The 22292-nt window shown below is 47.9% G+C and overlaps 1 protein-coding gene across 2 annotated transcripts in view; it reads right to left on the reverse strand.

The window, feature by feature from the left end:
- Positions 1-8460: 8460 nt before the first annotated feature.
- Positions 8461-22292, reverse strand: part of LOC138520752 (uncharacterized) — a 243520-nt gene continuing 229688 nt past the window's right edge. For both annotated transcript variants that reach the window (XM_069633037.1, XM_069633036.1), the window contains 2 exons: positions 10434-10571; positions 8461-9240 (listed from right to left, as the gene is read on the reverse strand). In XM_069633037.1, coding sequence (XP_069489138.1) covers positions 9058-9240; positions 10434-10571 — 321 coding nt within the window. In that variant the 3' untranslated portion in view covers positions 8461-9057. The remainder of the gene's footprint in view (positions 9241-10433; positions 10572-22292) is intronic.

Raw genomic sequence — 22292 nt, forward strand, 5'->3', positions numbered from 1 at the left:
TAATGTACGCCGTGCCATCAATCTAATTGCCCTTGCTCCGAAGATCCCAGGTAATTTGTCCCTGCTGTCCCTGGATGCCCACAGGGCATTTGATAGTATGTCTTGGGGTACCTGGAATTAGTACTGGAGGGGTTTGGATTTGGTCTAGAATTTTCCAGATTAATATTCTCAAATTTTCAAATTCCCTCGAACAGGATCAAGGTTACCAAAAAGTGGACTCCGCTAATTAGGTCAGCCAAAGGCACTAGACAGGGTTGTCCTTTGTCCCTGTTAATTTTTGCCCTAGCAATGGAGCCTTTTGCTCAACACGTTAGATTACACCCATATATCCTGGGTTTTGAGGTGGAGGAACAATCCCATAAAATCGCGCTATACGCGGATAATTTGCTTTGTTTCCTGAGGGACACCCCCCACATGCTTCCTCCCCTCTTAGACCTCCTAAATAGGTTTGCTACGATATCTGGCTTCAAAGTAAACCCAGCTAAATCAGTGGGTATGCCCCTGTCTGAAGACTCTGGTAGACTAGATGAAATGCGAACAATGACGAACTTTCCCCTGGTCTCCAACGGAGATTTCGTACTTAGGGGTAAAGCTGACTCCAACATATGCAGGTCTTTACAGGGCGAACATTCCCCCCTTTGTTTAAAGTGCTAAGGAAATGGTTGCAGCGATGGGGCTCCCAGGAAATGTCATGGTTAGGCCGTATTAATGCGGTTAAAATGACACTCCTCCCGAAGTTATTATATGCATTCCACTCTTTGCCAATTGCCATCCCTGAATTTGAATGCAAACCTCCAAAAGGAGATATACTGGTTTATTTGGAAGAAGAAACCCTGGATTCCTAGTAAACTAACAAGGGGAAGGATGTTGTGGGGGTGGGGGTAATTGGGCCTTCCCTCGATACCATGCTATTATAGAGCTGCGCAAGTAGCTATAATCCTTTCCTGGGGTGATCCCCCGGATCCTCCTAAATAGTTAAAGATCGAGCAGGCAGCTGCCTCACTTCCTCTGGCTCACCTTCCATTTCTCCAGAAAGGGGCGCGTAATTATAGGGATGGAATATTGCCAACCACCTTGTCCACTCTACAGAGTTGTGATAAAGCACGTTCGCAGAGGGGCATCCCACTGGGACTAGGGCCACTGTCCCCTATCACTCAGAACCCGGCTTTCACCCCAGGCCTCACACCCACATCGCTCCGAATCTGGTGTCGAGACAAACCCTTGCGCCTGAGAGATTTATACACTGATCAGGAACCTTTGACTTTCCAGGAATGCAAGGAAAGGTTTGATCTCCCGGAGACGGAATGCTTCCGATACATACAACTACGCCACTGGCTCACTAATAGGGAGGTCCGCAGGGCAGGTGGAAGGGTCCCTCTGGGAATCAAAATTCTTGAAGGTCAGCAGTCCCGCAAGATTTCACTGTGTTATAGACTGTTACAGAAAGGCTCAATAGACGAGAAGCTTCCATATATGAAAGCTTGGGAGAGAGAACTGGGCCTGGAAATTCCAGAGGAATCTTGGCAGCGGATCCGGCACCAAACTCAAACCAGTTCTCGCTGTGCCCTAGTAAAAGAAAATGCCATCAAAATTTGCTTCAGGTAGTATTCCCCCCCCCCCCCCCCAGCAGAATCCACTCCATTAATCCAGAGTATCCGGATGCATGTTGGCATGGGTGCGGTGAGCGAGGGGATATGGCTCATATGTGGTGGCATTGCCAGATTATCCAGTCAAACTGGCTTGAGGTGCGGTCTAGAATTAAGGAAATCACGGGCTCCTTGCTCCCCATGGACCCAGGGGTATTCCTGCTGGGGGATGTCCCAGAAGATGGGTCCTTCCCCATGTCAGGGCATAAAGCAATTTTGATTTCCCATTTATTAGTGGCTGCTCGCATCACCAGAGCTCGATTCTGGAAAACGATAGAGGGCCCGCAGATAGCCTATTGGTGGATGAAAATGTGGGAATTTATGTGCTTGGAAAAACTTACAGCAGTAATGGATGGAAAGCTCTTGAGATTCCAGAAAACCTAGCGCCCTTTTCTGCACTTTGTCTCTGATAAAGAACATATGTTCTTCCAACCACAACTCCTGAAGCACTTCATGAATTCCTGAATTGACTGTAGATTTGTTAGCGCTGCACTTATGCACTTTTGATAGAGAATGTGCATCAATGGTAGTCATGTTTATGAATTCTTGATATCTAATATTGCTTAATGAATTCATGTTTCTGATTGGTTAAAAGAGATAACTGACTCCCTTTTTTTCCTCTTTTTTTCTTCTTTCTTCTCTCTCATTACCCCGATTAATTAACTGAAGACATATTGTACTATATAACTTGTACTTAACACTGTTATTTAAAGCCAAATATGTGAAATACTGAGAATTGTTGGGAGTGTGAGGTTTGATTTGAACAAAATGAAATTAACTGTTGAGATAATTGTTTGTCATGCCTTTCATATTGAAAATCAATAAAAATATCTAAACAAAAAAAAAAAACAAATGACCAAATGAATGAATGAGACCAGATGGTCCAGCATTTAATATCTTCCATTAAAACGCATGTGCATGTTTTCATAGTTTCCTCAATAATTCGAAGCAGTAAACCTAAGTGGTACAGACTTGCAGACTCACACTTGCTCTCCTTTCTCCCCTCAACAGGCCTGGACAGTGAGCGGGTGACGCATCAGGGTCAGCACTGGCATGCACGCACGTGTTGCTTCCGCTGCCAACGATGCCAAAAGCCACTGCTGGGCCATGACTTCTTTCCACATTCTGGATTCCTCTGGTGTTCCATGACCTGCTGTGCACAGCCTTACTCCTCCTCCGGCTCGGACTCAGACTCTGCCTGCCTCTCTGCCCCATCTCCCATCGCCCGGCGACCGCGAAGAGGAGCTGGTGGTCATCTACCGTCAATGGTGAGGACACAGGTTTGCAACAGTGACATTCAGAAGCAGAGAGAAGCGAACAACAATATCAAAATGGCTCGGAACAGCAGCATACCGCTTGTCGAGACTCTGGGAACAAACTCACGCCGAGGAAATGCCCAAGGGTCCAGCCAGGTGCCATCAGCACATGACCGTCACATGCCAGAGGGGAGTGGTTTATCTAGGAAACAAGACACACTCCGCTTGGACAACGTGAGAAATGGTGATGGGGGAGCACCAAACGTTTGCCAGGCCCATGAACATGGCAGAAATGGGAGTACGCTGGAAACGTGCACTCAAAATCAAGGTACAGTGAATCATCTTTAATGACACTAGCAACTATGCGAGTCACATTTGCCCCAGAGGCCTACAGGGTGGCACGAGAATACCTGCACAGGCAGCAAAGGGTAGTCACAATAAGACAGAGTGTATTTGCTCCCATTGGAGGCCACCACAGTAACACCAGAAAGTAGGAGTACCTCAGTGATAGAATAAACAGCACAATCATTATTCTGAATCAACTCTGTCAAAATAGTTTTCAGCTTCTAAAAAAAAAAAAAAGTGAAAAGCAGCGAGATAGAAGAAAAAAGTGAAAATCCACACAGCACTCTACTCATTGCAGCACTTGTGGTAGTTCGTCTCCATGTTTTTCACTAGTACATTATTCCCAACTAAAATATGAAAATCAAAAAGTGCTCAGCTCATGCGAACGAGACACTGTTGCCATGTGAGCCACAGTCAAATCCAGAGGCTGTGCTTTTAAAGAGAACTGCCCCCAATCACTAGGGTTTGCAAAGCTTTCCTCCCAGGCAGGGTTGGTCTTGAGGGCAGCAGGGCCCTTGGCGAATTGGTGCCCCCCTCCCTTGCCACCCGCGCGCCCCTGCTCAATGCGGGGCAGGGGGGAGCAGGGCCAGGATGCGCCACATTTTTTTTCCCCAACCGTAATGATATGTATAGGGCGCATCAGCACCCTATTGTTATTAGATGCACTCCACCGCCGCAGGAGCATTGAATAACAATGAGGCGCCTGCCGCGCCTTCTCCCAACTACGCCAGCTCGGGGAGCGCTTCAAAGACTCCCCCGAGCTGGCGTGGTGGGGGGATAATGGCACCTTTTGTTATTAAAAGCACCCGCGGCAGAGGGGCGCATTTAATGACAATAGGGTGCTGACAACGGCACCCTATTGTCCTTCAATGCACCCACCGCCGCCGGCGCATTTACTGGTAAAATGCCAGCTGCCAAGCCTTCTCCCACTATGCATCCCTGACCTTCCCAGAACGTCTACAAAACTCACCTTTAGATCAGTTTGCAATCTTAAGATAGGATAGCCTACATGTAGCCCAAAGTTCTTTGCATCTATACTTGGCCAGTGAGACCTACATTACTTCCCAGAATCGCCCAGAGACCAACAGACACTGTTGCAAAAAAAAAAAAAAAAACACGCACCAGACTACAATTCAATGAAACCGCCAATGCCGTCTGAGACGTAAAACGGTACCTACATCTACCAGACGTACCATGAACCCACACGTATGCCGGGAGGCCAGGCTTCGTGCTGCACCATAGTGTCAAGCATTACATCTTTCCCCAAGGCTTCTTTTAATACATTTAGATTAGATGAGTCAGAGTCTGTGGTTAATGTACACGCCTCGTCAGGGTCTGCTTCAGTTTACACATTAAAAGGAAGGGTTACAAAAAAACTATTTAATAAGCCAAGCGGTAAATCAAAGGCTTCAGAGTATGTTTATTTTATTATATAATAAAAGTTATGTTTGACTGAACTTTGTACATAATATTTAAAAAGCTTTAGTTGCACTTCTATTGAAAAAAAACTGCTTGGCTCTGAATTCACAAAAAAGGTAGCACAAGCTCAGCTCTGGTCCACAAACTAATACTGCTTTTCCCACTCCTGCCCACAGATCCTGTAGCTGGGAAAGCCTTCACCGCCACATCCCTGGGCCATCAGGACATCTCCCTGGAACACACGTCTGCAAACAAAACAAGGCCACTGATACCTAACCCACAAGAGCCAGTTCTGGCAAAAGCAGTGAATGATTGCAAGACGTTGCCCCCCATCACGCCCCAGCATCACAGCGCAGAGCAGCACCTGGGCCTGGGAAATGTGTACTGGACAGAACAGCTCTACTCTTACACCGCTCTGAGCCAGACCTGCAGCCCTGGGGCCCCTCCAAAGGACGGTCAAGGCGCTTCAGAAAACATGGCCGCCCAGAAGAAAAGCGTCCCCAAAAAGGATAGCAGGGAGTCAGACTCCCGGTGCCCCACTTGCTCCTCTTCGTCAGATTCTGAGCAAGAAGGCTACTTCCTAGGAAGGCCCATTCCCAGCTTCAGAGTAGGGTATGGGCCCGACTGTGAGAAGGATGGTCAACTCAACAAAGCTGCTCCTAGAAGCAAGCACTGTGCCTTGTCTTAGTGGTTGAGAAGTGAGGCAGAAGTCCTGTTTACTTCAATAGTGGGAATGACAGCACCCCTGGGGGTGGGACACATCCAATAGTGACTTTAAGAAAACAGAATCTGCACTGGCAATCAAAAAAGATCTCTTTATAAATATGACAAAAGGCTGGCAAAGCGCTCACATAATATTTCATGTGTACAGTTGACGAAGGGCAAATCCATGAAGCCTGAAAAATTAATACTTGTTATGGTGACAAAAATACATCCAGGGGCCAGAAGAACTTGTGACCCCCGAGAGGGGAGGTCGGGCCCGAGCTTCCAGAAAAGCTCAGAGTGGTCAAATGTTATCTTTTCATGATCTAAAAAGGAGATTACGAAAGCAAAGGAAAACTAGTGGCAGGGATATCCACACTGATGACCCTGCTCAACAATCCTGGCATACTACAGGTAGAGAGCCCAGGAAGGTCAAGTTACCACAAGGAGCATTATCGCATGCACTGCTGGACTTGCAGAGAAACATTCTTGCACTGCAGCATCCGCACGGTCTTGGATCTCCGATGGGATGAGGAGATCCAGAATGTGCCCTTCATGGAAGATTAGATGGAGCCATCCCTAAGACTTTCCACAAAAGGAACCATAGGAGCAGTGGGGCATAAGTAAAGGGGCTTGCAACGGAAAAGGAAATCAAGGGAACTGGGGTGTAAGAATGAAAACAGAATACAAGTACGAATGGTTCAGGGCAAGAGAACAAGTGTGAAAGGGAGGATGTAGGAACGAGAAAAACAAGCGTGAGAGAAGAAGAGAGATGGACGATGAGAAGAAATCAATGTGGGTGCAAACCCCTCCAGGTCACGGCTTTATACCAGTATTTACCGGTCCAATCATTTCACTGGCCAGGTGCCTCTACTCCCTTTCCCTTGGAGCTGATGCAATGGCCACTGTAAACCGAAAAAAGGGACGAAGACTGAAAGAGGCTTGGATGCCTGGAATTGCTCCAACGTACTAGAATCCCCCCTTTAGCTCTTTCCCTTATGCAATAAACCACGTTATACTTGTGAGGCCTCTGATTGATTTACGGGGGTCGCAGGTGGGTTGGATCATGCCAAAATTGATATATACGTGTGCTCTTTGGAGTTGGAACGAGGTGTTGCAGTAATTACGATTAGGGTGAAATGTACATTTGTAGTGTAATAGATTTGGGTCATTACCGAGAGACTAGTTTGGACGAAGCCACGTATCTAGAGAATGAGTTGGGCAGCGATCGTCGCTGACCCCTGAAGCGAGTGTGCTCTTTCAGAAGTTTGGGCTAGGCTGTGCTGCTCAAGTGTTGGACTTGCAGTATTAAGGTTGGATCAGCAATAGCGTTCAATTCATAAGATTGCAATTGTGCTGGTTGGAGAGCTGATTTCAGAAAGGCAAAGCGATTGGCCATTGGGATGAAACGTGTGGACCATCATAGCAAGGTTGTGTTGCTTGAGCATGGGGTGATGAGGTTGGTTCAATTCTAACACTTCGCCCAGGGCATCGAGATCATGCTTTTGGGCACCTGTGGTTAGGAGGAGGACAGGGGGGCAGTGTTCGGCCCAAACCTGTGCCCCTTTCTATCAGGAGACCATTGGACAACTGCAAAACTGTGCAGCACAAGGTGATTCGGTGGAGTCCTGCATTTTGAGATAAAATGGGTGACGATTGTTCGTCTGTGGGGAGTGTATGATGATCATTGTTGAAATTTAAATTCTGTGTTCCGTGAAGTCCGTTTTCTGTCGGCACTAGTTAATCTAGCTATCCATTTTCCCTGTCACTTTGCAGTGCTTCAGCTCCCCAGCACCTCCTGGGCCACGCATAACTACAACCCAATATTGCCAGCATACTGACAGAACTAACATTACCACGCTATAAATACTCCCTTTCACACATTCCATGGATACACTTTAGCCCTCTTGTTCAACACCCTTGAATCTCAACTTCGAAAGCCCTGCCACCAAAGCATTCTTAGCATTTAGAACCAAACACAGCTAGAGAAACGGGCAGGGGGTGTGGGGGGTACAGAACACGCAGAGACAGATCAGAATGATCCAAAACCTATGAACGTGTCATTTCAGGCCTGAGAAGAGATTCAGGATGTCAGGTCTTCAGCTGCTCTTTGCTGGCAGAGGAGTCTAGGCGCCAGTCTAGGAGTCAGTCCTTCTCCGCTGGGCTGTCGACACATTAGCTCAGCCACCTTGTATTCTAGCCACATCAGAGGAGCTAATAAATGCAACACACCGCTCCACACTGTCCAGCTGAATAAAAGGGTACAAGGTAACAAATCCCTCAAGTATCCTACCAACAGACAAAAGGGCTATGTCCTGGGGGGCTTTGTAGTCCAATGTTCTCCAAAGTAAACCCACACTAGGCGTTGGAGATCGCTTTACACTTTGCCACCTATGCCCTACAGGAGTCCATGTGCGCTCTTCTTTACAAACCCACATTATGTCCTGGGGAGCTTTTTTGGGCTGTTCCAAACGAAGCTGCACTTTTTTTGTAGGATCTCAATGTGTTTTTGCAAACATGCATAATGTACTAGCTTCTCTGTGCTCTTAGACGCAAACTAACCTAGTGCCGTGGAGCTCTCTTCAATCAGAGTTAGGGAGATGTCTGCAGGTTTGCAAAGCAGCACTGTCTCATGAGCTTGCTGTCCTCTTCAAGCAACCCTGCATTATGTCGGTGGGTGCACTCTACAGTTTCCCAGATAAGGCCTACACAGGCTCCCAGAACATGCTTCTAGTGGATATCACCTGGACACCAAACCACACCCCCTTCAGAAAACACTGCCAACATTCGTTGCTTCTGCATCCGAGCAACCACTCTTGCAGGAAGTGCTTTTGGGGGACTCACTGGAGAAAACAGACCATGCAATCCTAGCCACTGACTGATTCTTTAAAGCCACTATTAACACTGGCATTGATCTGGCAGATGAGCAACTTCATATGTAGGCCATTGCCAAAGCATTGAGCCTTCTTATGATGGCCATAGCACATCTCAAGCCAGATACGGTCTCAACTAATACCAATACATTCTCGAGTTACAAGGGACTTCAGGAAGAGGCAGGATCTCTGCTCACACAAGGATATGCAAGTCAAAAGTAAAGTTGTTGTACAAAGTCTAGGATTTTAATTAGTGACAGTTTTTTTCCTAAAACAAAACCAGATTTATTTGAATATCAAAATAAAACCTACAGAAAAGCATGAAATTGTGTCCTGAGGGCTGGGAAAGTATAGTTAGTGTTTCCACTTGTAAAACTCAGCATGGATGTCAGCGCCCCTGCCAGACCACGGCTGGTTCGAAAGAGTACCTCCAACAACCTGGTGCCTCTAACAACGCATGGCTGGGAAGTGGGAAGCCAGTCTACACAGACTTATGATGGACTCGGGCCAAGCCTTCAGAGGTACCAGTCTAGCAGATCCACCCAGTTTCTCTGCAAGGCAGTTCCTTTCAACACTCCCTGAAATGGGCAGTGTAGTGGGCCACACCATACAGGATCAACCCCCTGCTGCCACAGGTGTCTTCCCCATGGCTCGCTCATGTAGCTCTGTGGGAGACTATCCGCGCAGATGAACCCGGCACTGGCGTGTCAGCATTCACACTTCAGCTCTGAGCTAAATAGCCTTGGCCAGCGAATCTGCATGTGCACCCACTGTGTAGGCCATGCTCCCGACGTTCTCTGCTCAGAGGAGGCCTCTTTACCGTCTGCTGCTGGGCAAATCATAGCGTTCAATGAAGTTCTGTAGCTCCTGCACACAATGCTTGCCCATCTCACGCAGTGTCTTCCTCAGTGCGGACACTACCGTCTGTTGGATCGAGGGCTCTCGCTCCAGTAGCATGGCAGCCACTAAGAAAAACGTCCTGCAGTTCTGCTGGTAATCCTGCGGAAAAAAAGGAATCGACAATCACCAGGTAGCCAATCACAGGTCCATATCATCTACAGGTAGCTACTCACAGGTCTACAAAACCTTAAGGTAGCAAATCAATGGTTTACATAGGAGGAAGTTAGCAAATCAGGTGTCACACAGGTTCACGTCATCTACAGGGTAGCCAATCACAGATCCACATCTACAGGCAGCAGATCCCAAGTTCTAAAACAGTGGGTGGTCTATACAAGATCTACATAATTACTAGGTACTCTATCCCCAATATAATATCCAGGATTTAAACCAAAAATTGGCATAAGGACCACAGTGCCCGTCACAGTCAGAAGAGTCCCCAAACTCCCTGGATTTCAAACATTATCCGGTCTTATCTACTCTGTGCAAATGGTTTACAGTCTCAATCAAAAGGGGAGATTTAATATCCTGCTGAGACTCCCCTGGCAAAGGTAATATGTCGGCACAGTGCTTCACAGACTAATATTTAGTGCATTCTCTGTGCGCCAAATCACCCGCCTAGAAGATAAGTCGTCCCCATCAGTTCCATTTCATTTGGAGAGTTCTTAAGCAAAAAAACCCAGACAGGGTGGGCGGATGGGACACAGGTATTTATTGCTATTCGCATCCCAGCATGTTTTTCCGGTATCCTATTTCTTTTATTTGATAAACCGTGCGTTTGCAGTTTTTCAACTTAACAAAAAAAAAAATACTACCAAACAAGATGCACACCATGGACAAGGGAGAAAGAGCTACACAGTCTCTTTTTCCCCTCATCATGGCAGCCACCGGAACGATGTGTGCCAGGCACCATCAGGGACCAGAAGGCAACAGGTAAGTGGGACGGTTGTGCAGAGAGGTGGAAATTGGGGACGTTGTTCGGCACACAGGGTTTACTTAACCTGCTGTCCAGCAGGGAAGATGGTGGCCTCCCGCTTCCGAGGAGAATCAGAATACTGGCTTTACCATGAAGGTAAACCACCATGATTGGCTGGGGCTCCCCTGATCTCTAAGCGGGAGTACTAATATTAACTTAAGCTCAAGGTACGGATGTACACCACTTGTCAGTGGTCATGATACCCAATTCTGTAATCCATTAAATGTCTGGAGAGGAAAACTTGTAGATAGTGATGAGGAAGTATACCCACCCTCCACCTTGGAGTGCCGATTCATTGTGATTAACAAAAAGTACTTACCCGCTCAATTTCATCTTTCTTTGCTAAAATAGCAGCTGTTCGCACATCTGGCAAGTTCTCGGCTCCTTCTTGTGTCGCAGTAAAGTGTGAAGCTTGATGTTCCACTCGGTCGGCAGCCTTATGGACTCCATTGTTGGCCTGTGACACAAGAAAGCAGCAAGTTCATATCGGGAAGCAGCGCTGCAAAGTATCCATGCTCAGATCTGAACCCCTTCTACACCAAAACCAACCTAGTCCCATCCTGAACCCAGGTGTAGGTGTCTAACCAGGGATCACTGTGCAAGCATGTCTAGGCACAGGCTGGTGAGGAGAGAAGAGAAACAGCGCTGCAAAGCATCCATGCTCCGATCTGAACCCCCCCGTAGCTTTCTACACCCAAACCAACCTAGTCCCATCCTGAACCCAGGTGTAGGTGTCTAACCAGGGATCACTGTGCAAGCATGTCTAAGCACAGGCTGGTGAGAGAAGAGAAGCAGCGCTGCAAAGCATGCCTCCATGCTCATATCTGAACCCTCCCTATAGCCTTCTACACCCAAGCCAACCTATTCCCATCCTGACCCCAGGTGTAGGTGTATAACCAGGGACCACTGTGCAAGTATGTCTAAGCATAGGCTGGTGAGGAGGGCAGCGCTGCAAATGGTGCCTCCATGCTCAGATCTGAACCCCCCACCCCTATAGCCTTCTACACCCAACCCAAACCTAGTCCCATCCTGAACCCCAGGTGTAGGTGTATAACCAGAGACCACTGTGCAAGCAGGTCTAGGCATAGGCTGGTGAGGAGGGCAGCGCTGCAAAGGATGCCTCCATGCTCAGATCTGAACCCCCCACCCCTATAGCCTTCTACACCCAACCCAAACCTAGTCCCATCCTGAACCCAGGTGTAGGTGTATAACCAGGGACCACTGTGCAAGCATGTCTAGGCATAGGCTGCCGAGGAGAGAAGAGTGTTGCATCAGGAGAACATTCCCATGCGTGGGTATGGTGAAGGGAGAAGTGCAGTGGCAGTCACAGCAATGGCGCTTCAGTGTTTTGTTTGGATCTGCACAAAGCATTCACAAAGGTAAAGCTGGCCTGCCCCTGACGTGGGACTGAGGGGGAAATGTATGTGCAATTTGCAGATGCATATTAATGCCCGATATGACAACAATGAAGATATCAGTAAAACCCGTAGAGCAGACCCCTCACACGTCCTGCACATGAATCCCGTGCCAAACGTGTTCAATATTGGACTAATTTAGTTTGCACATCCTGAACTTGCAGTGGAATAGAAAATACATCATGTAAGTTTATTCCGATAGAGCCGACGTCTGAGTACTGCACAATTATAGAACAGAAAGGATAGACAACTTAGGGAAGCCTTTCAATTGGACTGAGACCTCAGCTGCGGAGAATCATGAAGATATGCAGAGCACCAGAACCCCCCTGACCCTCTATCCCGCCTCCCAATCCAGCATGGGATAGGTGAATCAAAGAGAACAGAGAGCAAAGACTGAGCCAGGGACATAGGTTCAGACCATTTCCACCGTCTTGACATGTACAACCTTAGAGGAGGGGAAGGGCACACCCTGCCTGGTTACCCTGCTCAGTAACCCCTCAGCCACTCGTTTTCTGTGCTCTTCGCATTATCAGGGAGGCAGTCCCAGCTTGCAGCTAAGAGGCAGTGCAGGTGATTTCATCCAGTGTCAATTATGCTACAAGGACTTCTGGTAGCTGTAGTTTCCAGGTTGCAGGGAACTCGCACACCCCCAATAACCCAAAGTGGGGGGATAGCACACGATGAAAGCCGGGCATGAGTCACTGTGGTGTAGCACCCAATTGGAGTCTGGAGCAGAGTTTTTCTGGACTTGATTTCATCGAGGGCTATTTGTCTTGCCACTGCAGCCCGGTGGCGGTAGCTTATACATTTCAGCACGAGACGGCCTCCAACCTATCCACACCAAGGGACTTTGTTGTACTAATTCAGACACACAGCTGAGTGATGTAGTGCATCTGCGTGCAGCTAGAGGCAGAGCTACAGAGCTGGCAGAGAAGCCAAGAACAATTTTTTTATTGAATACATAGTTTTACAAGCTTATCAAATTCCATAAAACTCATCCACATCCTCTCAAGAGACCAATATTAGTACAGCACATATCAGGTCACTCATCCTCATATCAAGAGACCAATACTAGTACAGGACATATCAGATCACACATGCTCTCATTAAGAGACCAATATTAGTACAGCACATCTCAATTCACACATCCATCCTCATCAAGAGACCAATATAGTACAGCACATATCAGCTCACACATCCTCTTATCAAGAGACCAATAATAGTACAGCACACATCAGTCCACACATCCACATCCTCCCATCAAGAGACCAATATTAGTACAGCACGTATCAGTTCACACATCCACATCCTCTCATCAAGAGACCAATATAGTACAGCACATATCAGCTCACACATCCTCTTATCAAGAGACCAATAATAATACAGCACATATCAGCTCACACATCCACATCCTCTCATCAAGAGACCAATAATAGTACAGCACATATCAGTTCACACAATTAAACCAAAGTCTTCCCACCCAAAAGGCGAGACTAAAAGTGATGCACCTCTTCACAATGTCTTGAGGGGTGTCCAGTCAAAGGGTCGAATGAAAAAGTCGAATATAATACGTTCGACTCATAAGGATCGAAAACAAAATGATCGAATGCCTTTTTTAAAAATGTATATTTTTTTGGGGCTTGTTATAGGTAAATGTTTTTTTTTGGGCAAAAAACAGGGGTTTGGGGAAAAAAATGCATTCGATTTTTTGGTTTTCGGTCCTTTGGATTCAAAACAATCGTATTTATGATATGGCATTTGTAACGCGCCTATACACAAGTGTTTCAAGGCACGAAAATTTCGAATCTTTTCATTCGACCCTTTCACCTACAACCGTCTTGAGGCTAGGCATTCACCCAAGAACTTGGTACGACACTTAGTCAACCCCCTACACTCCACTATAACGTGACAGTGTTTCTACCTGCTCATCCAGATTACCAAATCTGCAAACATTTGTTTGGGATTTGCTGTATCGCTTCAGGACCTCGTTGGTAGGGAGCAAGTTGAATGTCAGTCTCTTGAACTGAGCTGTGTACCACAGGAATGGAAAGAGCTTTAGATAGCGGAGTCTTTTGCCAAAAGCCTTTGATTGATTCCACAGTCCCCGTTGCCACCTATGAGAGCTTCTGTCCTCAAATCCAATCTTGGTCCCAGATTTTCCTCTCGACTTTACCTGGGTTAGCCAATAAGATCACTACTTGAGCCCAATGACTACAGTAGAGCTCGATAATTGTTCTTCCATTGGACCAATATGCTAGGTTACATTCCGCCTGTTAGTTGGGAGAGTAATTCAAAGGGGACAGCTGAGAGACCAAGTTCGTACCTTATTATGGAAGTGGGAACAGGTTTGGCAACTTTAAAAGCTTTCTCCAGAATGACCCTTCCAGAGATGCCCAAACCTTGTGAGATGTGAAGAGGAAACCTTCTGCTCCAAAGATCAAGGACGGAGCAACCTTGCCCTCGTAGAAAGTAACCAGTGCGTCTAAGAAAATGTGCCAAACTTCCTATGGAGTAGAATTGCTTGGGACGTCAACATGCCATTCTTCAGGGGGTGCTGTTGCGCGCTTGGCAGCATGCAAGACTTTGCATGAGCTCCTTTGGCAAGCTGCGGAACCCGGCGTAATTTTAGCAGAATTAATGTCCAGTTTTCCATCAAACTGCACAGAGAGTGACATAAGAAGGGCTGGCACACCTAAGCCGAAGATTGAGTAAATGGCCCGGCAAATTCTGAGAAATTTGAAGACCGAGAGCGTCCCGGGCTGGGGGCGGGTGCGACATAGTGTTGGCCGCGTGACTTCTCCTGCGTGGGCTGACAACTTCCAGAGGAAGCCACGGACCCACTACAACGGCCCACAGACTGCAGATACATGGAGGATCTAGATTGGGGCCCTCTAGCTTGCCGACTACTGCAGAACTGCCAGTGGCTGCCTGTGCTGTGTGGCAGGTGTGAGGGACACTGATCTCGTCCCACTGACCCGGACGGGCAAGGCACTGGAGCTCGCCCTGGCGACAACCCTCCCGTCCTTGCAACGTGGAGAAGAGAGCACTGACCCGTACGGGTCCAACATTAAAGAAACGGGCATCCAAAAACAACGGTTACTCTACCTGATTCAGCGCCACTGAAACACGCGCTCACATCCGCAGAGCACAGTCCGAAGGAGTCCAGGAGGGACGTCACCTACTGCAAGCTAGCGGGTACGAACCTCGTCATAATCACTGTTGTCTCCCCCTCCCCCCGCCCGCCACAATCCATCTAGCAGTGGGCCATAGCATTTGCACTCTCAACATCCGCATATGAGCACTGAGTGAGCCCACCACGGACTACAGCATTTGTAAGGTGGGTGCAGGTGGCAGCGGAGGGCTCCCGATGTCACCACAAACTGAGCCCACCCCCCTCCAAACCCCTGGTGGATCACCTCGGAGGATCAGTTCAGCACGCCGCTTATTGACATGGGGAACCCATAAAGTGTGTACACACAGGCACGGCCTACAGACTGCACATCGCAGCCGTCTCACGCTGCTCCAGTCACCCTACAGCGGTGTCCGCCTGCTGCTGTGTCCATCAATCTGCAAGCATATGCGAAGAGGAAGGGACACGCACTCGAAAACTCCATCGGGATCAGGAGCGAGAGGTATGCAGTGGTGCCCGCGCCAACAGCACCGTCTGCTACTCTTATTCTTGGGACAGACAAAGGAAAGGTCTGTAATACAGGGCCTTGCAATACCCTCCCCACCCTCAGTGACAAGGGATGCACACTTGGCCACCGGCCAGCACAGAGGTCTACGGCGCGAGAGCAAGTCGGGATGCCATAAGCAAATGGGAACTACAGCAAAGGCCTACCCACTGTCAGGGAAGAGACGATGCGCATCTCATGATCCAGCACCTCGGCACCTGCTGGCAGATCTGCGCTGCGCCGCTCTCCATTTGGTTCTACCGACAGTCACTGCCACTGGTTGCGGGTCTCCCGCAGCGTTCCCCCCTGAGCAACGCAAGAGCTCCCGAGATAGGGCGCGCAAAGGAGATCTCGAGCTGAGCTAAGGCGGTGGAGGCGCACTGCAATACCCGCACAGGCAGTGCTTTTAGTTACACTTTTGGGACGAGTCAAGGGGTAAGAAGCAGCTCACGGAGGTGGTGAGGTCAAACACTCTGCAGTAGCTTGGAAGAGCAACCATCTGCCACCAGTCTCCAGTGGCGCTCAGGCAGAATCACATACCTTAACCTTCATACCCTGCCTGGGGTGCAATAAGCACCAAACTACACTCTGGTCCACTGCCCAAGAGGCCCTGGTCATAGAGGCGCAGTTTAAAGAACAGACCCACAAACCAGCAGGACATCAACGGCACCCATTACCAGCCCAACATCGCAGTAAAATGCCTAAAGGGTTGCCCTCAAAGAAAGGTCGTGCGATAAACAGATTAATCAAACCAGCCCCTAAACAAGTGGACTTCGACAGCGAAGACGTAAGTGGAAGAGATGGCGGCAACAACACCCACTGACTTGCAAGGAGTCATCACTGTCACGCAACAGGGATTTTCTGCTATTAATGATGAATTAGATGGCCTCACCATCAATGTGAATACGATCCGGGCCCAGTTGAAGAAAGCCTCACAGCGCCTCACTGAAGCAGAAACACAAATTGGTGCTGCAGAAGACACGATAGAAACACTACAGAGCACAGTGACCGCTATGGCGAAAGACTTGGGCATCATCAAAATGAAGAGTGAAGACTTGGTCGAGACGCAATAACATCCGTGTCATGGGGGTGCTGGAAGGTGCCTTGAAGGGTCCCATGAAGCAAGCAGTAGAGGAACTACTGAGGAACATGTTGGGAGACCCAGGCTGGTCTCCAATGTTCGTAGTTAAGCGAGTGCATAGGTCACTGATGGCAAGACCTAAACCAGGAACGTATCCTCGGCCTAGATTAGCTTGCCTCATGAACTACAGAGACAGGACTCTGGTGTTAAAGGCCACCAGGGAGAAACAAGATCTCAAGACTGGGCTCCAGCGTCATCTGCATTTTCCCGGACTACACGCTTGCAGTTTAGCAGGAGAGGCGCACGTTCATAGGGGTGAAGAAACTAAGAGAACACAAAATACCCTACTCTATGCCCAGCGAGGCTACGCATGCAGTTCAAGAACAAGACCTACTTCTTCACTTTCCCAGAAGTGGCAGCTTCATTCATGGAGGCTAATATTCACTTGCCTGAGAAACAGCCACCGGAAAAAGCAGAATGACGATGAGGATATAACAGCTATCTGCGACAGCATTGACCGAACTGAGCACCCTGCGCCATATTGGTACAGACAGCAGCAGTGAATTTTCACTCGAAAATGCTAGATTAATGGACGCATCGGAACCTGCGATTGGACCATTGGGTACGGGGGGTGAGGGGTATGGAGGATTTTATGACACTTTGTGAAATGATCAATGGGAGTCCAGTATCACACAATAACAGTGAGTTTATGATGTGTTTTGGAAACGCAGGATTATGTTTGTGAGATGCTAAGACCGGATAGGATTCTTACGTTGTGCAAGCGGGGAACCCCATACACCACGGAAGCAGTTGCCCCAAATGCGAGGGCATAGTTTTGTTAACTTTTGGGAGGGGAGATAATGTGTGGGATGGGTGTTACATAGTCGAAGTTCAGTGTACTAGGAGGGTGGGGGAGGAGGGAGTTTGGGAGTGGTTGGGGTGAAACAGTTAAAAAATGCAGTCAGAAAACAGCAGGTAGCGACCAAAGAGCGAACAGGTACAGGTCTGAAGAAATAGCCTGCCGGCATGTAAGAGATGATGGCTGACAGCGCACCCAAAGGGGTTAGGTTGCTGGGTTGGAATGTTCGGGGTCTGGGCATCCCTATGAAAGCATGCAAGTTGATAGCATATGTTAATAGATGAGGAGCCCAAATACTTCTCACCCTTAGCAGCCGCTGACCCCATACAAGTTTCATGCGGTGTTCCCCAAGGATCATGTGTTTCTCCGACGATGTATAACATCTTTACTAAGCCCCTGTTTGACAAGTTGGACAGACTGGGTATTGTCTACACTAATTACGCAGATGACACTCAGATTCTAATCCCCCTTTCGGGTAACTTCTTGGAAGACACGGACTTAGTAAATAAGATATATCTCCTCATTCAGGCTTGGATGGCATCCCATGGCCTCTGCCTGAACGACGACAAGACGGAGCTACTGATCATTGGCTCAGCGTTGGCTATCAAAAAACTTGACCCTAACTATGCCTCATTCAACATTGACAATAACGTCATTAAAGTGATGCCTGCAGTCAAAACCCTCGGGGTCTATCTTGACTCCGCGCTCACCTTCAAAAAGCAAACGAACTCGCTAGCATCCTCCACGGCATATACTTGCAAATTGATCCGAGCATGTAGACCTTTTCTAACTGAGACCAGCTGCATCACATTAGCCAATGCTCTCATCAAATCCAAGTTGGACTACTGTAATGCCCTTTATGCAGGTTCCAACAAGTATATCCTTGACAAACTACAAACTCTCCAAAATAACGCTATCAGAGCAGCTTTAAATATTCCTAACAGAGCCCACATCTCCACCTTTAGGAAAAATATCCATTGGCTAAAAATCAAAGACAGGATCACCCTCAAAATACTCTCCCTCACATCCAAATGCCTCAACAACATTGCCCCCCCCTATCTGGCCAACAGAATCCACAAGAGAACCTCTAACCGCCCTACTAGAATGACCAACGCCTCCACCTTAATGATACCTAGATTCAAAAAGAGTACAGCAGGCGGCTCTAGTTTCCCTATCATAGCTGCGCAAACCTGGAACAAACTCCCCTTGGATCTCAGAATGGACCAACCCTACTCTAGCTTTAGACGTAAAGTCCTCACTTGGATCCGTGCCAATGACACTTAACTCGACCTCCCCACATAGACACTAGATGCCTGCAACCAGATGAATGACATCTGACCAACTTGACTGAACCGTAGTTCCGCACCTCTTTATTTTTCTTATTTCCTTTTTCCTCTCTTTCCCTCGCTCTCTCACTTTACCTACCGTTGACCCAACGTGAACTGTATAAACCATACTTCTCTTGATTTAACTGTGAACTGTATAATGTGTTTTCCTCCTGTAACCAAGTTCTTAAGCAATCTTGTACTGTTTGCGCCCAGCTACCCATTCGGGTTTGGTTTTTGCGCTATATCAAATAAACAAACAACAACAACTGTTCTTACAGGAATATCTCTTAGATAACCAGGCACGCAACTTCGCCCCTGGTTGGGAGGCGCGGGTGGGAGGTACACTGCTATACACGCAACCTTATGCTAGGGTGTCTGAACGGGGTGCTGTCGTTGGGGCTGCAATTTGCGGGTGGCACCAGACAAGGATGACCACTTCCCACCCTGCTGTTCGCACTTGTGACTGAACCTCTGGCTGACCTTATGAGGACATGACATGCAAGAGCAGGCATCCCCAGGGCCGGACGGGTGGAGTTGATAACATGTTATGCAGATGACATGTTTGTACGAAACCCTGAAAAGTACCTTCAGAGGGTGCTCAGTCGTGGTTCGGGAATTCAGGAGATTCTCTGGACTCTGTTTTAACACTAACAAGTCCGAAGTGTTCCTGCTGACTGACAATACGAGGAAACCTAGCAACCTACTCAGTCTGTGATGGACTCCAACAGGTCAAATATTTAGGGGTAGAAATGGCCTGATCGGCTTATCTGCTCCCTGAACTATGATACACTGACCATTGCAGTATGTACCAACCTCGAGCGCTGCAACCAGCTCCCTGTTTCACCAATGGGGCGAATGGCACTGGTGAAAATGATCACCCAAATTATTTTACCTATTCAGTACAACTCCACTTGGCCAGGTAGGTCTTTTTTTTGCAAAAATAAGCAGCGCCTGCTCCACGTACGTATGGAGGGGGTCAGGCGAGGGTTAGCTGGAGGCGACACAATCATACGAGCCCCGGACTATGAAATGTATCATTTAGCAGCCCAAGCATACTATGCCGCAAATTGGGTGGAAGGCGAGACGCGAACATCATAGATTGACTTAGTAACACAGGGGGAAGCAAGGGTCACAATACTCAATGGGGACGCCATTGGGAGAAAGGGAAATTGTAACCATCTGAAACCTGAACCAGAAGAAGGGCAAGCGCAGAAGATGAGAAGCGCTGTAGAGATTCTATTGACCCGTTTACCTGCATACCGATAGTCGATACAATACCTGTTGAAACATGAATCCGAAGTATGAATATATTGTGTTGAACTCTGTGCAATTTAAATAAAAGTAAAAAAATGGCCTTCTAGAGCCATCATCTCGTTTGTTGTTCACTAAGGCACCCAGGTAGGTGTTAGGGAGAATTCTCTGTAAAGGCTAATTTCCCAAAACTAGTGAGTCCCCCAGCAGCTTTGCTGGATTTTTGGGGTTTATTTTTTTCTCCTGCTAAGAGTGAGACTCTTTTCCTCCCACTCTTAGACATGATTTGAGGTGGTCCTTTGACTTTGTATGTGTTTTATGGGCTATGGGGTCCTTTACCCCATAGGGCTTCATATGTTTTTGGTATATGGGTTACACAGCACCCTCCGTGCCGTAACCCAGGGGTGTCATAGTGACCCCCAAACATAGACTCCATACCCTGGGACTGACTACTGTCTCCCAGGGCATGTAAAGTCACCATTGGCTTTACTAGTCTCAAATTGTGAACAGAACCAGTACAAACCATCATATTGTGGACGTACTGGTCGGGGCAATTCGATTGCCCTGGGGTCTGTTCGAGGGGGCACTGTCCAGTCCCCCCACAACCAAGTTTTGGCTGGTGGCAGTGGATACTACTTTTTATATTCGACCACGAATATATTCCTATGGGATTTTCCCATTGTTCAAGGCTACCACTTTTTCATATAGCCTCGAACATACCGCCGGTTTATTAAATGAATATTAATTCACCGGTTGGTAATTTTTGCCGAAACTTGGTTCCAAAATGGCGTTTGTGTTCGCTTCTATGACTCCAACCCAAGTCGAGCCCTTTGTTCCACTTTTTGGCGGGCTTCTCCACAGAAGCCTCCAAAAATGGTGCCACTCTGGGTACCACAGGGTGTTTAGGCACCCTGGACTGAGTTGCCTCGGCAACTCAAGTCGCACTCGTGTGATTGGCCCAAGTGGTGAGCCGCCCGGCTCACCACTTAGCATGTTTGATTGGCAGCTAGGCTGAATGAATGGGGGTTTTCTGCATAAAAGCAGGGCTTTGGGGACTGGAACTTCAGAAGTCGCCACAGGACCTAAAGAATCCGAGGCGGGAGAAGCCGAGCCGACCTGCAACGACGACACCACCGGTGGAGCCCTGCGGAACCGGCTCACCACTTTTCCCGACGACAGAGGAGATCTCCAGTCCGGAGAGTCTTCTTCCTTTGACTCGTGGGGATAACCAGTTTGCCCATCTTTTCGCCTTCGTGGACCATCTCGTGGCCGCCTTGCCCGTGCCAAGCACCCCAGCAACCGGAATACCACGGATCACCACTACCGCGAAGAACAGGGTGGTACCTTGTAACCAGGAAACTCTGCGGCTGGTTTCTTCCCTGGCAGCGCAACGACCTTCAGCTTTCCTCCACGTCGAGACCTCTTCTTCCTCTGGACGAAACACCGACTTGCACCCGGCCAGAAACAACTGCCCCTCTGGAGCGTTCTTCCCACTTTCAGGTACTGTGTCCCGCCTGGCTTCCCTTGCAACGGATCGTTCGGGGTGACAGTAAATCCTCGACTTTCTAACCTGGGCTAGCCTGGGGCCTGTTAACTAACTTTTCCTGACTTGATTTCAATCTTTTGCGAACTTTCTACAAAGACTCTTTGGGCATAATCCCACTGTGTGATCCTGGACACATTTCGCTTGCTCTCTCTAAGAGTGGGCCTGGCATTTGAACTTCCTTGCTCCCCAGTAGACTTCGCCTAACCTGCCTCACTGTGGTTCTTTGAAAATTATTGAAATTTGTGTGCTTTCATAACTCTGCCTTTTTCCCTCCCTTTTTAATAACTTATTAGAATGCCATCTTATGTTAAGCGCTCACCTCTGTCTGAAAATAAGTGGTGTTTCTCATCAAGACTGGTCTAATAAGTAATTAGGGTTGTATATATATATATATAATAGTGACAGTGTGTTGAATTTATTTACCTCTCTTTGTGCTAGTGTAATTTACAAGTGTGTCTTTAAATATATACTTTTACACCAAAGCTCTGGTCAGTGTTTGCTTGTGCTACTGTGTCTCTGTACCTATTGTGTATACTCTATATACTGCCTAACTCATCTTGAGAGAAGTCTGACTGCTCAGCCACAGCTACCAGGTAAATCTGGGTGGTACAGGCTGCTAGCAATTGGGTTTACTGCCAAACACCTGTAGTCCTAAATCTTTTGCAGTGGTCCCTAAGGGAACTGCACAGGTTTCTGCCTAACAGTAGGTCACAGACTTCTTCCAGTAAGGGGGTGGCATATTCCAAAAACCATTTGCACCCCCATGTGCCCCTCGGGACAGGATCTTTGTTTTTGTTGGATTCATTTCTAATCCGTTCTCCCTCATGTAACCCTGCAGCGCGTTTAGCGCACGCTGTAGACAGATAGGGGTCAGATCTATAAGGACCAGGTTGTCTGCAAAGAGCAGTCTACCGATCTTACAAATGCCTAGTTTGGGGGGGGAAAAGGTGTTCGCCCTGTCCAATGCAATGGGTAGGTATGACAAAAACAGGTTGAAAAGAGTCCTCTTACCCTGTGAATGGGG

This window comes from Ambystoma mexicanum, chromosome 13 (assembly GCF_040938575.1).
Source record: "Ambystoma mexicanum isolate Mex_15411 chromosome 13, UKY_AmexF1_1, whole genome shotgun sequence".
Classification (NCBI taxonomy): Eukaryota; Metazoa; Chordata; class Amphibia; order Caudata; family Ambystomatidae; genus Ambystoma; species Ambystoma mexicanum.